This window comes from Myotis daubentonii, chromosome Y (genome assembly GCF_963259705.1).
Source record: "Myotis daubentonii chromosome Y, mMyoDau2.1, whole genome shotgun sequence".
NCBI classification, from domain to species: Eukaryota; Metazoa; Chordata; class Mammalia; order Chiroptera; family Vespertilionidae; genus Myotis; species Myotis daubentonii.
Genome location: NC_081862.1, coordinates 6492790 through 6508745, shown reverse-complemented (window position 1 = coordinate 6508745; position 15956 = coordinate 6492790). Strand labels below are relative to the sequence as shown.

At 51.7% G+C, this 15956-nt stretch overlaps 1 protein-coding gene across 1 annotated transcript; it reads right to left on the bottom strand.

The window, feature by feature from the left end:
* Positions 1–5853: 5853 nt before the first annotated feature.
* LOC132225555 (melanoma antigen preferentially expressed in tumors-like) lies at positions 5854–8807 on the bottom strand (the record flags this gene model as incomplete). The annotated part of the gene is made up of 3 exons (XM_059680649.1): positions 5854–6409; positions 7506–8111; positions 8497–8807. Coding segments are annotated over 3 exons (1473 nt in total), but the record flags the coding sequence as incomplete, so codon positions are not given.
* Between the last annotated feature and the right edge of the window lie 7149 nt (positions 8808–15956).

The window sequence follows — 15956 nt, the reverse complement described above, 5'->3', positions numbered from 1 at the left end:
ATGCAAATTAACTGCCAACTAAGATTGGCAGTTAACTGCCAACATAGGCGCAATGCTGGGAGGCGAAAGGGGAAGGAGGGAAGAAGCTGCCTGCTGCTGACTGCAATCGGAAACCCAGGCGGCAGCCAAGAGCCAGAGAACCGAGCTGCCTTTGCTCTGAGAAGCCAGGCCTCCTTTGCCGGCGTATAGTGTGATAAGAGAACCTGGCCGCCTTTGCCGGCCCTGGGCCAGTAATGGGAGAAGCTGGGTGGGGCAGGGAAGAGGCAGATGTCTGCCTGGCTTCTCAGATCACTGATCACCAGTGATGGGAGAACACCCAGAGGCGGGGCCAGAGGCCAGGCTGCATAGCTGCCTGGGGACACCATCTGGACCCCAGGGGCGATGCAGCCAGGCCCCAGAAGAGGACCCAGAAGGTGACCCAGGCGCTGGGGCTGCATTGCCGCTGGGGCAAGCGATCCGGTCCCCCGGGGGCGACGCAGCCAGGCCCCAGAAGGAGACCCAGGGCCCGGGGCTGAGTTGCAGCTGTGGTAAGCAATCCAGTGCCTGGGCTGAGGAGACCCAGAAGGAGACCCAGGCGCCGGGGCTGTTTTTGCCGTTGGGGCACGCAATCTGGTGCCCAGGCTGAGGAGACCCAGGGCCCGGGGTTGCGTCGCAGCTGGGGCACGCCATCCGGTCCGGGGGCGATACAGCCAGGCCCCAGAAGGAGACCCAGGCACCAGGGCTGTATCGCTGCTGGGGCACACGATTCAGTACCTGGGCTGAGGAGACCCAGAAGGAGACCCAGGGGCCTCGCAAGAGGAGAGTCTCCATGGTCAGATGGCGAGGTGTCGGGACAGGAATAAAGACCCGAGGTGACTCAGATGCCTGGCCACAGGGTTAGACCAGCCAGCAGGGCCTTTCAGTTGGGACTGGGGTGGGGGTGGGGCGAGGGAGGCAAGCCGGAAATAGAGAACTACAACTCCCAGGAGGCTTAGTGGCCAGGGCCTGGGTGCCTGGCTGTGAAATCGGATGGGCTGTAGTTTCGCAAGCCACTTTAAACTAGAGGCTTGCAAGGTTGGAAGTTCTGCGTAGGGAGCCAGGGAGAAATGGAGCTGGAGCAGAGAGAGGGGTCCATGGCAGCTGTGGGCTTTGAGGAGTTCTCAGCACCTCCCGGCTGGGAGCTGGCGCTGCCTCCGCTGAAGGTGGTCACATCCTGGAGAGCGAGCTTGAGACCGAAGTGGAGTTCGTGTCTGGGGGTCTGGGCAGCTCCAGCCTCCAGGAGCCAGACGAAGAGGAGGAGGCAGCCTGAGGCCAGCAAGGGCGGCGCCAACAGGAACTCAATCGCAGGAAGTACCAGGCGCTGGATCGGCGCTGCAGGGAGATTGAGCAGGCGAAGGAGCGGGTCCTGAACAGGCTCCATCAGATATAGAGGATAACATGGATACTCCAGCAGGAGCGGAGGTTCCTCATGAAGGTGCTGGACTCCTACGGTGACAACTACCGGGCCAGCCAGTTCACCATCTTACTGGAGGACGAGGGCAGCCAGGGCAGAGACGCCCCCAACCCAGGCAACACTGCGAACGAGCCTCCAGAGAAAGAGGGGCTGTCCCCTCCCAGGAGGACGCCAGCGCCTACAGAAGCCAGCAGCCCGGCCCCTGGTGAGGGGCCCAGCAGTTGGAAGAGGCGGCGAATGCCATAGGAAGGGCACTGGGCAGGAGTCCCGCTGACTCCGGAGCTGGCCCCCGTGCAGATAAAGGTGGAGGAAGACTTTGGCTTCTAAGCCCTCGAGGCTCTGGACTTAAGTTGGGTTTCTCGGGGGCCAGACAAGCTGCTGCCCTACCCCACCCTAGCCAGCTCCCCCTTTGACTGACCCCCCAATAAATGGACCCGATGCAAAAAAAAAAAAAAAAAGCTTATAGAGGCATGTTTATAGGATCAAATAGTATAAATATAGATGTAACAGGACAATAAAAAGAGAACCTGGCTATGATGATAACCTGAATGCTGCCTCTGTGTCATTCCTTCTTTGGGAACCCCTGGACCTGCTGGGGCTGGACCCCAACATTCCTCTTCTTATAAGGACTTCAGTGAGATGGGCTAAGGGTCCCACTGGAACTGCCACAATTTAATGTAATCCCCTCTTTAAAGATCTTATCTCCATATACAGGTACATTCTGAGGTTCTTGGGATTAGGATTTTAACATACATTTTGTTGATTACCCAAATCAGCCCTTAACAACCAGCATGTTTCAGAAAGTAGATTCCTACAGGGTTATTTACCAAACATTCAGAAGTATTTTTAAAAGAGCTAAGCCCCTCGCCCACCATGTGGGCCCCTCCCAGCGAAGAGCGAAGGCATGGGTTCCGGGCACCGGAGGAAAACTGGTGCCAGCAGCCAGGGGAAGGGGCCCCCAAGGGGCCCCAGATTGCGAGAGGGCACAGGGTGGGCTGAGGGACCCACCCAAGTGCACAAATTTTTGTGCACGGGGCCTCTAGTATGGATAATAAAGACCATTATAAACTGATGAACTATAACAGATAGAGAGGCAGAGCTGCCCCAAACAGATTGACAACCTGTAGCGGGAAGGCCGAGGATGGTTGGGGGGCACGAGGGAAGGGGGTAAGAGATCAACCGAAGGACTTGTATGCATGCATATAAGCATAACCAATGGACATAAGATACTGGGGGATACGGGAGGCCAGGGTATTGTCAAGGGCAGGGTGGGGGGGAAAGGACACATATGTAATACCCATTGTAATACTTTAAGCAATAAAATTTAAAAAAAAGAAAAAAAGAGAGAACCATCAATGGTGAGAGAGAATCCTTGATTGGCTGCTTCCTACAAGACACCTACTGGACTAAGAGCCCACAACGGGGACATGCCCCAACCTGGGAATTGAACCGACCTCCTGGTTCACAGGTCGAAACTCATCCACTGAGACAAGCAGTCCAGGCTTTGGCTCTTCTTTATTCAGAGTCTTCCCTTTGGAATCCGTGTGCTGCAGCTGACCTGTATCCAGCCTGCCTTACTGCTGTGCAGTTTGGGGGACTCTGGGGTACATTCTAGTACTAAGGAACCTACTATGTGTGCCTTCCTCTCCCTGCTTGCTTTCTGATGTCCTAGAGACCCTGCTCATAGGGCCTTCATGTACAAGATGCTTGTGCACCAGCAGTCACCTCCTATCCATGCCCCTTCTGTACCCATCTTCACAGATGCAATCACTGTCTAAGCTTTATAAGCCTCATTGCCTTGATACTATGCTTTTCTGAATATTTTGATGGAAAAGTCCAGATTCCAATATTTTGCTTTAATTCTCAGTTGTGGTCTACAGAACAAATAAAGCGTCCAGTGCAGGACACTCTGTTTTAGAGGCAACATACAGCAATGAGTTTCCTTTTGTTTTGTCTTAATATGGTGGGTTTTTAAAATTGATTTTTTAGAGAGAGGTAAATGGAGACAGACACAGAAGCATGCATTCATGTGAGAGAGAAACAATATTGGATGCCTGGGGACTGAACCAGAAACCTGAACATGTGCCCTGGCCAGAAATCAAATGGGTTAACTTTCTGGTGCACAGGACAATGCCCAGAAACACTGGCCAGGGTGCACTGACTTCTATTTTCTTCCTTATCTTGCATCTGGTGGTTAATAAATACTATCAATGCTAATAACAGTGGGCAATTCCAGAGGAGGACATGCTGACAAGAGCTTTACATAAGTTGGCCCCACAGTCCACACAAGGAAATGGGCACAAGCTCTATGTGTGGAGGAATTAACACCCAGACCACAGGATGTTTTGCCTTTGCCCTTCCTCCCTCAGAACCTGCAAATTTTTATGCTTTTCCTCAAATTCTAGAGGTTCTGATTCATATTATGGACACTATTTCCTGTGAAGGCGGGGATGGGAAGACAAGATGCATGTCAGACAGAGGGACAGGGAGAGGGAGATGGAATAGGAGAGAGAGAGGAAGAGAAAGAGAGCGTTTGCTGTAAGAGATATACATTTTCTGACCCTTGTTCTCTTATCCTCTTTTTTTGGGGGGGGGGAGCTCAGCAACTGTTACTGAGACTTCAGCATTTTCTCTTCCCACTCGAAGAAGCAGAGTGTCCCTGGCCAGTGTGGTTCAGTAGGCCTTTGAACCAAGAGGACATAGTTCAATTCTCAGTTGGAGCAGGGGCTGGAGTTTACGCCTGGATCCCCAGGTGGATGTGCAGGAGAAAGCCAACCAATGATTTTGTCTCATTATTGATGTTTTATCCATCTCTCCCTCTCCCTTCCTCTCTGAAATCAATAGGAAATGTACTAAGAAACGGAAAAATGAGCTCGTAGGATGATGGACCCAAGCTAGAAGAGTGGAAGGTAGAAGAAAAGAAAGGAATGGCAATAAAAAGAGAACGAAGGGCCAGGTGCTGTATGTGACAAGCTAGGAAGCTGCTGACACACAGTAGAGAGCAGCAATCACATGAGTGGCTGGCACTGAATGAGAGGCAGTAGAAGGAGAAAAAGCAGGACTGACTTCCTCACAATTAGGGAGACATACAGGCAAATGGAGCCCTACCCCTGGGCCTGGATGTGTGGCCTTCTCCCTAGGTGCTCCTCTGGCAGGCCACTCAGTGAGCAAACTGAGACAGCCTAGGGCCAGAATGCAGTGGCAGGTGGGCAGGGAGCCTGTTCCTTGCTGGCCAGCTAACTGTCCACTGACTGTGGGTTCCAACAGCACACTAGGACATCTCCCCTTCACTTGGTTGTATTGACCCTCAGGGTGGCCCTCCATACCCCCATCTCCCCGGGGTGACCTTCACCTGTGTCCACTTAAGTGCTCTCCGGGAACTGGCTTGGGGTTGTCCACTCTTCAGACCCGGGGCCTGTCACTGGCTCAGACTTGCTTTACCACCTCCTTGATTGATGGGAAGGAGGATCATGAGGGGAAAGTCTTTGAACATTAGGCCATCCTCTACCAAAGGATGTCCTATTCTTAGGACAGGACACAGAACAAAGCAGAGGTTTATTCCAGCTCAGTATTTTGCTGAAAAGAATGTAAATGTGTTTACAGGCCACAGGAACTTGAATTCAAGAAGGGGCTGGATCCAGGGGAATGACAGGCATGGACTTGTGAGGCCAGGGCTCTGGCTCCCTGACAGGCTGATGTCCCTTTCAGTACTGGGGGCCTAACTTGTGCACAGGGAAGCCCTACCATGGAGCAGACACAGGCCAGCAATGGAGGCTCCCAGTGGGGAGGAGTGTTTGAATCCAGGGACTGGACTAGTTACCCGTGATGGCCCCAGAGTAGTTGTACCTTGTTGGTGCTCACTGGAAGCCACTTGTTCCAGTCCCTGTGGACGCAACAAGTGTGTGCTGACCCACTGAACAGTCACAGAGGTGAGTAGGTACCGGTGCACCAGAAAGAACCACCAAACCAAAAAGGATAAATGGTGATGTGATCTCCTGGAATCAACCTCAACCAGCCTAATGTCTGCGCATCACAATGCTCATGCCTTCTTACTTGACCAGTAACTGCAGGTGGGAGAGTTGGGCTAACATGTCATTGAGGACATCAGTCTGTTAACATTCAGTTCTCTTTATTACTTACATTTATTCACAACAATTCAAGCAAAGGTAATCACCGCATCTACCACCCAAGCCTCAATCCCTCCCCCTGAGAGATTCAGGTGCATATTTCTAACTCCTTAGGACAAATCTCCCCAGAGAAACCATCCAGTCCCCTGTGAGCATTTCCCCCCAACCCTGAGTAGCTGTCTGAAACTGGCTGCTGTGTTCCTGAACGGTACACTTATGTCTGGGCTTCAGTGCCCAAGTGCCCAGAGTAAAGCCTATGAGATGTACACCCAGCTAGACACTCAAGCAACAGGATCACAGAATGGGAGTTGGGTCATGGAAGGTTCTACAGCCACAGTGAGGACAGGGGTAAGCACAGAGCCAGACCATGCCGGGCCGACCCAACTCCTGAAGCATATGCTTCAGCATGGCATGCATCTGGGCAAGTCGGCCCAGGTTGATGTTGCTGCTAGTTTCCTCATAACTCTCCACGGGCGCTGCATAAATCACGCAACTCAGCTTGCTCAGCCCGACAACGTGGTGAAGCAGGTCCTCCAGGACCATCATGGAGATGGGGTTTTCACAGAAACTTAGGGTTGTGAGCTGGGAGCAGTGGCTCAGGGCTGGCAGGATGTCCAGGAACTGGTGGTCCATGATCCCACACTCATCCAAGTTCAGGTCCTGGAGAGTGGGGGAGGCTCTCTCTAAAAGAAATTGGAGTGACTGAGAACTGATAATGGTCAGGTTGAGCCCACTGAAACTCAGGCTTTTCAGCTGGCTGACATTCAGATGCTGGGAGAGATGTCTAAAGTCTCTTTCGAAAAGCAGGCAGTTAGTGATGGACAGGGTCTCCAAGGGGCTCTTCAGGCACCTGGGGAGACATAGAGCAGTTACATGTGGGGGATGGACCTGGTGAGCAGAGGCAGGTGAGGATAATGCAGGCCTTCAGGGTAAAGAGGCCCATGTCACCAAAGCCTACAGTGTTCCGGATGATGATCAAACCCAGGATGTTGCACAGTGAAAAGTGACATTCAAGTCAGAGCAAATTTGAGTGGAATCTTTCTCCATCTGTTATCTGCTCCGTGATGGATTCAACTGGATGAAACCTCACACACTCCATTTACTCATCCGTCAAGTGGAGCACATCATACCCTCCAGCCCAAACACACAGGTGTTGTGAACATAAAGGTGGGAGGAGCTCAGAAAGGAGCCTGACCCAGGGTCTGAAGCAGGAGGCAACCAGTGCATTTTAGTATTGGAGACATGTCCTGAATTGCCTGCAACTCGGGCTTCCTTCCAGCCACAGCCTAGACCCCTGTCACCACCATCTCTTAGCCCAATGAGGCCTCTGGCAGATGTGCAGAAAGGGCTAACCTGGGCACAGTCAGGCAACATCCAGCGAGGGCTGTCACCCTCCAGGAACTTAGATCACTGCATTGTCTACAAACCACCTATCCCATTTCGTAATGCCTCCCTCCTGAATCCTTCATTTACCATGCATTCCGTTTGCGAGAGCCTATGGCAACCCTTGGCAGACAGGTGACTGAGGCAGGTTTGGAGTGAAAGGCTGCCATGGCCAAATCTCTAAGTGTGGAACTTAACCCCTGAAACCTCACCTCTGATTGGCTTTCCCCTTGTCATTGCAATCCTCACTTGGTTCTATTGCATCATTTTCCCTTCCACACCACTTACAAGGATGCCCAAGGTAGCATCCCCTGGCCCGAATTCCTAGCAAGGAGTCCCTTTAGTAGCCTCTGTCCTAGTGCATACGTCCTACCTTTATCTGGGGGGTTATGTCACAACATGCAAGGTGACAGAGCGGTGAACAAGACACTGACTGTGTGGCCCGTCTAGTGGCTCAGGCACTCTAGCACTGCTGAGGGACGGCACACAGGAGATCCAGTCACTGTGCACTGAAATGGAAAGGGACTCGCTCTGGTTGGCAGGGAAAGCTCGCCACCCCTCACCTGAGGATCTCATCCAGGTTGCCTCTGAGGATGGAGACATCGTCCAAATTGAGCTCCTGGAGGTGGGGCAGGTTGAGGAATTGAGAGGTGACCAGGCCAACACACTGCTCCTCCTGCTCCAAGGTGGTGTGAGAAGACGTGAAGACGTGGGAGAGCAGGAACCGGCGCAGATTGCCCATCTGGCCCAGGTAAGGAGCGAACTTCCTCAGAGTGGACAGCTTCCAGGTACAGTTTACCTCCAAATCCTGGACAGAGTCCAGCTGCACCATATCCAGGATGTTAGTGTTTTGCTTCGACATCGCAAAAACCTTCAGCTTCTTAGAGCAAAGGTGCAGCAAACCTCTCCGCTCGCTGACTTTCTTAATCAGGTAGCTGAGGGACTCATCAAGGACACCTTTCTTGAGGCAAAGGTCTATTAACACCTCCACGGGGGCCAAGGGTGGATTTGGCCTGGCCGTTAAGCTGTGCACTTTCCTCCTATTCCTCATGGGCTGCAGGGCCTCAGGCTCCAGCAGTGAGCACACATGGGCTCTGGTTCCTGCCCACACCATCCAGAACTCCAAATGAACTCTCTTCTGTAAATTAAGCACCTGCAGTTTACATCTCCTGTGGAGAAAATAGGAGATATGCTGGGATGCATTAAGATAACAATGAGTAAGACTATGAGCTAGGCATCTGGGCAGCTGGGCCAGACACCGCACTGGACTTTGACTCCATGCCCCAGGAATCAACTGCTCCTGGTGCTACTGGGATCCTTCATGGTCCCCATTCCTGGTACCTTTAGGCGCCACCAGGAAGGAGTGGGCTCGTGTCCCTTCGGTCACCCTCGCTAATTTCATCAGCCGTATATATCCGAAGCCTGTTCCTAGAATGACCCTAGCAGTGGCTCCAAGGCCTGCCTCAGCTCTCCCTTTGGCACTGCCCACTCCCAGATCCCAGTTGTAACTGCTCAGATCCCCAGGGTGCGACCCGGCTACTGAATCCCCCATACCTGGGTCGAGGGTCCTGGGCAAGCATGGCATCGAGTCCCTCGAGCACAGCCTGCAAGATATCCTGGTAAGACTGCCGATGGTTCATCAGGGCCCCCAGAGGGAGGCAGGGGAAGGGCCAAGCCTGCACCATGGCCTTCAGGACTCTGCTGTGCTTCCCAGTGAAGGCTGTGATGAAAAGAGGTGGGAAGAGCTCCATAGGAAGCCACTCCAGAGCAGTGATGGCCGAGGCTTCATCCCGCAGCAGGCTCTGACATGCCAGTTCCAGGAGTCTGCGTGGAGCTGGGAGGCTCATCCCCATGAAGCTGCTATGAAAGAGATCCTGGGAGACAGCCGGGAGCAAGGCATCTTGTCAGGCTGAGCATGAGCAACCCCGGTCCTTCTCCCTTCAGAGGGACCAGCTGAGGGCCAAAGGCACTGCTCTGGCAACAACTGGAGCACCCCCAATTTACCCCAACTCCGTTTTCTGCTTAGGGTTGCAAAGCCACTCAGCCCTGCCTCTACTCTGCCACTGGAAGGACAAGAACCAGGCACCAAGATGGGGTGAGATGACCACTGGACCCCTCCCGCATCTGCCCACTGGCTAGCTGCAAATCTGCTGTGCAGTGAGGACTGGGAAACCAGAGAGATGATCCCACCCTTTCCAGGGAAAACATTTCTGAGGATCACTGAAGGACTGAAAACACCTGGAGTAGGGAGCAGCCCGTGGCCCAGGACTGCCTCTTGCTAAGTTTCAGGAAATAAAATAGATGGGGAAGATTAAGGAACACCCACACAATGGGTACCATTGAGGCCTTTGACACATTTTAAATGAGGCATATAAAAGCAGCACAAACGTTTTCTGAAGCATGGGGGAGCTGGAGGTGAGAAAAATAACCGTTAATTCCAACATGTACACTTTACTGTGTGTCCCTTCTATGAATATTAGAATGACCATTTTATCTATGACAACAGAGGGCTCACATGTCACAACTAAGGCTCCTCTCAATAAGAGACTGCAAAGCCTGGTCAGTGTTGCTCACTGCGTTGAGCATCCTCTCGTGCCCCCACAGATGTCACTTGAGGGCTACATTCCTAGCCCCCGTAGGGTGTGGGCAGGAGCCAGCTGAGGGATGTTTCTCACATCAATGTTTCTCTCTCTCTCTCTCCGCCCACTCCCTTCCTCTCTGTCTAAACATCAATTGGCTGTTATGAAAGACTTTCATTAATACCTGTTTTCACACACACAGCCCGGCCTCTACAAAACTACAAAAAGGATTTTGCCACTTTGGCCTACAATAGGCTCCTTAGCAATACTCGACTTTCAGACACAGGGAAAACTTGCCCTGTGAACCTCTATGAATGGCAAACATCAAAACAGAAATCAAAACATTTTGGATTAAGGCACACCTGCATCCAGAGGCAAAGGCAAAGTCTTCTCATTTGTAAGGAAAAAAGGACAAATCTCTGGGTTCTTGGCTTGCAGGTCCTTGAGGACCACCTTAGGCTCCTGACTCACCAGAGCGGCGTGGTGCAGGGAGCCCTGTGCTCAGACCTGGACATTGACTCTCACGCTCTAGCTTCTGTTCCCTCCTCGGCCTCCTCAGAAGCCATTATACCCCGTCTGACCACACCTTCCTTTTGAGGTCCTAGCTGAAATGGCTACTTCCACCTGAGAGCAAAACCTTAGTCCTAGATCTCCAGGCATTTAACCATGATAGGGTTTTGCACTCTCCACACCTCCAACTGAACCCTAGGTCCATTCATGAAAGGAAAAGAAAAGGAAACCAGCCTGGAAGTAAACTTAATGGGGGTGTTGGGGCCACATCAAAATTCCCTAGTGTTCCCATTAACACCCCTTTAGAGAGACAGTGGTATCATCTCCAGAGAAAAAGAATTTCAATGCAACAGTATTGAGTACCAAACAGTCTCTGAGACTTGAGGTTACTTACAATTGCAAACCCCTTGCCCATTCAAAGAGGAACGGAAGGATAGTTGGTCTTCCATATTTTGAGGAGCAAGCCTTCCCCAGAGCAGGTCAGGCCAAAATCACATCTAGGGATTGATCAGGAGAAGGGAGGGGGTGCTCGTTTGGTATGGGACCTAGGGAATTACCCAGAACAAGGTGAACATTGGGGAAACTCAAAGACACTGACTGCATCAACTTAAGAACTTAAAAGGCTAGCAGTGAAGAAGGAAACTGGGTGGATCCCTTAAACCCAAGCTGTGGGGGAGTATAGGCAGGGGATTCTGTAACCCTCCCTCTGTGGAGGTAAAGGGCATTTCCTCTCAGAAAAACCAGATCAGCTCAGCAACCTGGCTTGAGAAAATTAAATGTGAAAACGTGGGTTGTGGAGAGGCCAGAGGAGGGGTGTGGCAGCTGAATCTGGGATGTGGCATACACTTTTGAAAGCCACTGAGGGCTGAGAGTCGTGGGCTCTTGGGAATCTCGGAGGCACAGAGAAAAATAAATGTGGGCAAAAAGACCTGTGTATCCTTACCAAGGAGCTGCTACAGAGGGCATTCTCTTTAGCTCAGGCATCCTCTTCCACATCCCAACCTTACACAGGCAGCAGCTTAGTCCCAGCCAAGTTCCAGGGGCCGGGGCCCTAAACAAGACTGCCAAAGTCTGTAGAAATAACTAATGTTTGCTCAACCCCAGGGAAAAAATCCATGCAAATTTGGCTTCAAAAAGCTCCTTTTGGGCCCAGGCCTAAAACTCTTACTCAGATTGTGAGGGAAGATGTCCTCTCTCAGGACAAAGCACAGTGCACAGATACACCTTCCCCTTCAGAAGATTTGAAGCTGTACTTGGCATGTAAGGATCTGCCATAGTTTGGGATATCCCCATGCTGTACTGAGTCACACATTGGATCTTATGAAATCGAGGGAGACACAGACAGAGAGAGAGCTACAGAGCGCAGGGAGGGGGAGAGGGGGGGCAAAGAGAGAGAGAGAGACAGAGGCAGAGAGGAGCAAATTTTCTGTAGGCTCTTCTGTACGCCCTGCATTGTGATGCCCAAACAACTTTCATATTCCAGGCAGAGGGACCACGTAACAGATTACCACAGTGGTGTTGACCTGAAAATTGCAGACTGGCTGATGAGGTTTCTGGAAGAGGTTCAAACTGTAATGTGGTCAGCAGTTGAGTCTAGACTTGGTATCATGGGCTTAAAGCCTGAGTGGTGCCACCTGGGGGGTGAGATGTTCTCTTTAACACAAACATTACATGCACTGGCAGAAACTGAAAAATTGTAGGAGCCCAAGCTCAGGAAACTTCTATGAGATCCCAGTGTCCTGGAGATACAAGGAGGCAGGAGGGACCACTTAGAATGACCTAGAAACAAAGTCTGAGTGAACATGCCTTCTTCACGAGCAAGAAATACTCCTCTATCCAGCCCCGCCCCCCCATATGGAGCCTGCTTTCCCAGGGCATGTGCTGTGGCACTGGGGGCAGGAGAACTTCCTGCCCAGCATTGGACAGGCTGTGCCGACTCCCAGCACCCACACATGAATTTGGGGGATGTTTTCACCACATCATGGTCAACTGCCACCTGCTCTCATCATGGCCCTCACTTATGTACAGGACACAGTAGCCTCTGAGCCCATGAGTAGGGCCGTCCTGTGCAACCGCCTTCTCCAGTCACAAAATCCCTACTGTGATCCCAGGTCATCTGCCCTTGTGACCGCTTTTTAAGGAAGGGGGTGCTTAGAATGTGCTCCAAGTCTGGGACCCTCTTTATGCATCCCTGGAATGTCATTCAGCCCATCAGGAACCTGATGCTGGGGACACCCACTGATAACAGAAATCAGGAGTTCTCCCCAATTTTTATGAGCTGTTTTGGAGAACGTGACAAGCTACAGTGTACAGAAAGAAAATCAACATCCCAGCTGCCTTTCTGGATCCAAAGAGGCACCAGAGAGGCAGGCAGATGCCCTTCCAGGGTTCCAGAGCAAGCCCTGCCTCTGTGGGCTTTCAGAGACCCTGGGGACCAGTCCCCATGCATTGGCTTTCCCATTGTCCACTCTCTTAACCCAGCCTTTGAGCAGACACCCTTCCAGCTGGCTTCTTTCCCTCTGCAGTCAGACCTCTTCCTACCCTGACTCATTTTGTCCTCTGTGCCTTTTTCAAACTCACAAGTCTCTGCTGGCATGACCTGACTTGCCTGTCCCCAACAAGACCTGGTTTCAATTCAGACCCAATGACATCTAGACCTAAACAAGGGATTGCCTCTCTTTCTTTATCCCCCATGAGAACATGCCTCACATCCAGGACATGCCTGGGTCTAGCCCTTGAATGCCAAGGACGCTGTTGGAGGGCTGGCAGGAGGCACTGGCACAGAGTGGACATGTTCTCAGGGATGTCCATGGGTCGGCTGATCCTGGCCCACCAAAGACAGACTCCTCTCCTCTCTCTCTTTAATCCTTGATTTACTCAAGAACATTTACTGAGTGCCTAAGGTGCAATCACTGCTATTCCGGGTGATCTGCAGGGACACCTCCTGGGAATGTCATGGTCTTCCTCAGAGTATCTCTGAGGCATGAACCCTCACCTGACAGCATAGACAAACGAAAAAACAAAACAACTGGGCTGGAAAATGAGTAAATCACAGGGTGGTCTTGCTCTGCACTGTAGAGCACGCCTCACAGAATGGTACCTCCAGCTAATACCCTGCCCAGCAATCCTAATAACCATAGGAAAAGTTGTTATTTTTCAACGGCCATTACAAATTTTTATCACAACATTAAAAACTGTTAGAAACATACAATAGATGCAAATAAATAAAGTAGTAAAATCACTATTTAGCACCCTGTGATTTTAAATGTTTGAGAATTAGAAAACTGACATGCACCTTTGCAAACTATTTCAAGAGTAGTTTAAAAATGGCTTGCGGGTCTTCTGCTCATACAACTTTCCACACAGAGTGAGAGTCTTTTCCATGCCTTGGTCAACTGTCACATTGCTTTCTAGGTTTGGATAAGCTTCCAAGGTCCCATCCTTCCTGCTGCCTACGTGGGCACCTGTCTCTGGGAGATTTCCTTTAGTGTGAAGCTCTTTGGACTCATGGCTTGCCCTGGGACCTCTCCATCCTTTTTTTAGTCATAACCATGTTGCTCATTTACACTCCTCTGGGAGCTGGCCATTGCGAATCTGAAGCTGGGTCAGAGTCATGATGATGAGTAAAAGTAATTCCTCATGTTTGGCAGAATTTAAGAAATTACGGAAGCACTTCACTTTCCAAGTCTCATTACTTCTCTCTCCAGACAAGAGACCTTGGCCAGGGCCATCAACTGACTACCTTCTCCATGTGCAGTAACTGAGGCCTGAATTGGTTGCCTGCACTCGTATCTCTGAGTGAGTCATGGGACGGTGACCCAAGAACAAGGTCCTGGTTCCTGATGTAAGGCTCCCATGGCCATCACCTGGGCCAGCCTGATGGGAGTGTGCCTAGAGAAGTCACCGGAGAATGGGAACATGCCACTCTATGTGTGGCAGCAGTGGTCACCATCAGGGTCATGTGCAGACAGCAGGAGTGCCCATTTAGGTGACAATCACCCGCCACAATCCAGGTGCTCGGCAGGTCCGTGCTCAGCCATGGTGTAGGGACCCGGTCAGGTCTTCAGGAGGATGGGGGAGGTGATGGTGTGATATTCCCAGGGAGAACTAGGAATGATCTGCAAGTATGTAAATTGACTGATGAGGTGTCACGCACAAGATCTGGGTAGCAGTTATGCATGGAGGCCCCTCCCACAGCTGAGGTAGAGGAAAAGGAAGGGGTGGGGAACCCAGCTCAGCGCTGGGGCCACAGGAGGCATAGCTCCAGGGTGTCTCCCTCTTGGCCTGAGCTCCACTATGCCCCGCCGCCTCATCCTCTGCACAGGTGGATTATACTAAGGAGGGCACCTTCTGGCAGCCCAGGGCTGACAATTCTCTCTGCCTCAAATTACCCTGCAGTTATGGCCTTGACCTCTCCTCTCAGGATCCTGGGACCAGTATGTCCTGAAATAGCCACTCTCAATGTGGCTGAGACACTAGTAACACAAGAGGTTACCACCAGGTGACCTTAGTACCAGCAGCATCTGTGTGAGGCCTGATACTCGCAATGCATGAGGGCGAGGCCTCTCCATCCCCAATCTCTAGCTCCCAGGTGTCCCTGACCTCCTTGGGCTGTAGCCAGGGGACAGGTTGGGCACTACTGTTACTTTGTTTCAAGAACCATCCCTTACCCTAAGTGGTGCAAGCTCAGGGGAAGAGTCCAAAACTTCCCTGACACCAAACACCAGTTAAGTCAGTCTGTGGGCTCTCATGCCAGCCCTGCTCCAAGCAGAGTTGCCTGACCATGGGGTCCCTAACACACTACAGCTTCTTGTCTCGCGTTCACTCTCTTTTACACCATGAAAAGGCAGGAGAACAAATGATTTTCGGGGGACATGACCAGAGATTACAATGGCTGCTCCTGTTTCTGGTCCCCCAGGAGGGGCTGAGGATGCAGATCCCAACTATTTCCCTGATGATGAGAATGGAAGAGGCACAGGGCTTCTCTAGACACCTAATGCAGCTCCAGTAACCAGCTCACCTGAAGATTTATTCCATCCATGCTGGTTCAGCTCAGAACGGCCTCACGCCCTCCAGTGCTTGGTTACCCTGGTGGACCATGTTCTCAGTCACCTGTGTCAACCTAGGTCAGAGAAAGAACCAAATGGTCCCCAAACAAGGAAATAGCAGTTAATGCACATACATAGGAAGCCATGGGCTCCTGTGAAAATCTTTGAGAACACCGTGGAGGAATCTGAAAACTGGAGATGTGCCCTGGCTGGTTGGGCACACTAGTATCCAACCAAGGGCTGAACGACCCAGCAGAAGATAGTCGGACTTCCTCCTTTCCATCTGCAGACCTCTGGTCACTGCACTGCACCAATCCAGCACACAAGTCCCTGAGCCTGCTGTAAGGCACAACATACTGGCATCCAGTCCCCACAGCGGCGTCGCTCCAGCACAAGGACCCCCTGAGCCGAGTGCCCCAGTAGATGATACTTGGGAACTTGGCATTGGGCATCCAATTCCAACTATGGTAGCTCATCCACCAAAGCAGAAAATGTGACTTCTACCTACACGGGCCAGAGGCACAGCACAATCACTCTGATCCAGTGTGTGGGCCACAGAAGCACACACCCCTTGCAGACAGCTCCTGGGCCCTTCTGTGTGTGATCACTGGGCATGTGCCTTTCCAACCAAGGGTGTGTGGCTCCCTCAGTAGTATCCACGGCACTGCCCCACATCCGTGCCGGGTTTCCAACCTCAGGACAGTCTGCTGCTGGATCCTAAACTCCTTCGTGATTCAGAGAGGGAAATCACTTTGGCCAGAATCCCACTGCCTCAACCACAAACTACGAGATACCCGCCTCCGCACACTCATGGGCACTGGGCCCACAAGGTGAGTTTCAGAGTCATGCTAATCCAGCAACCGTCACACCACACCAG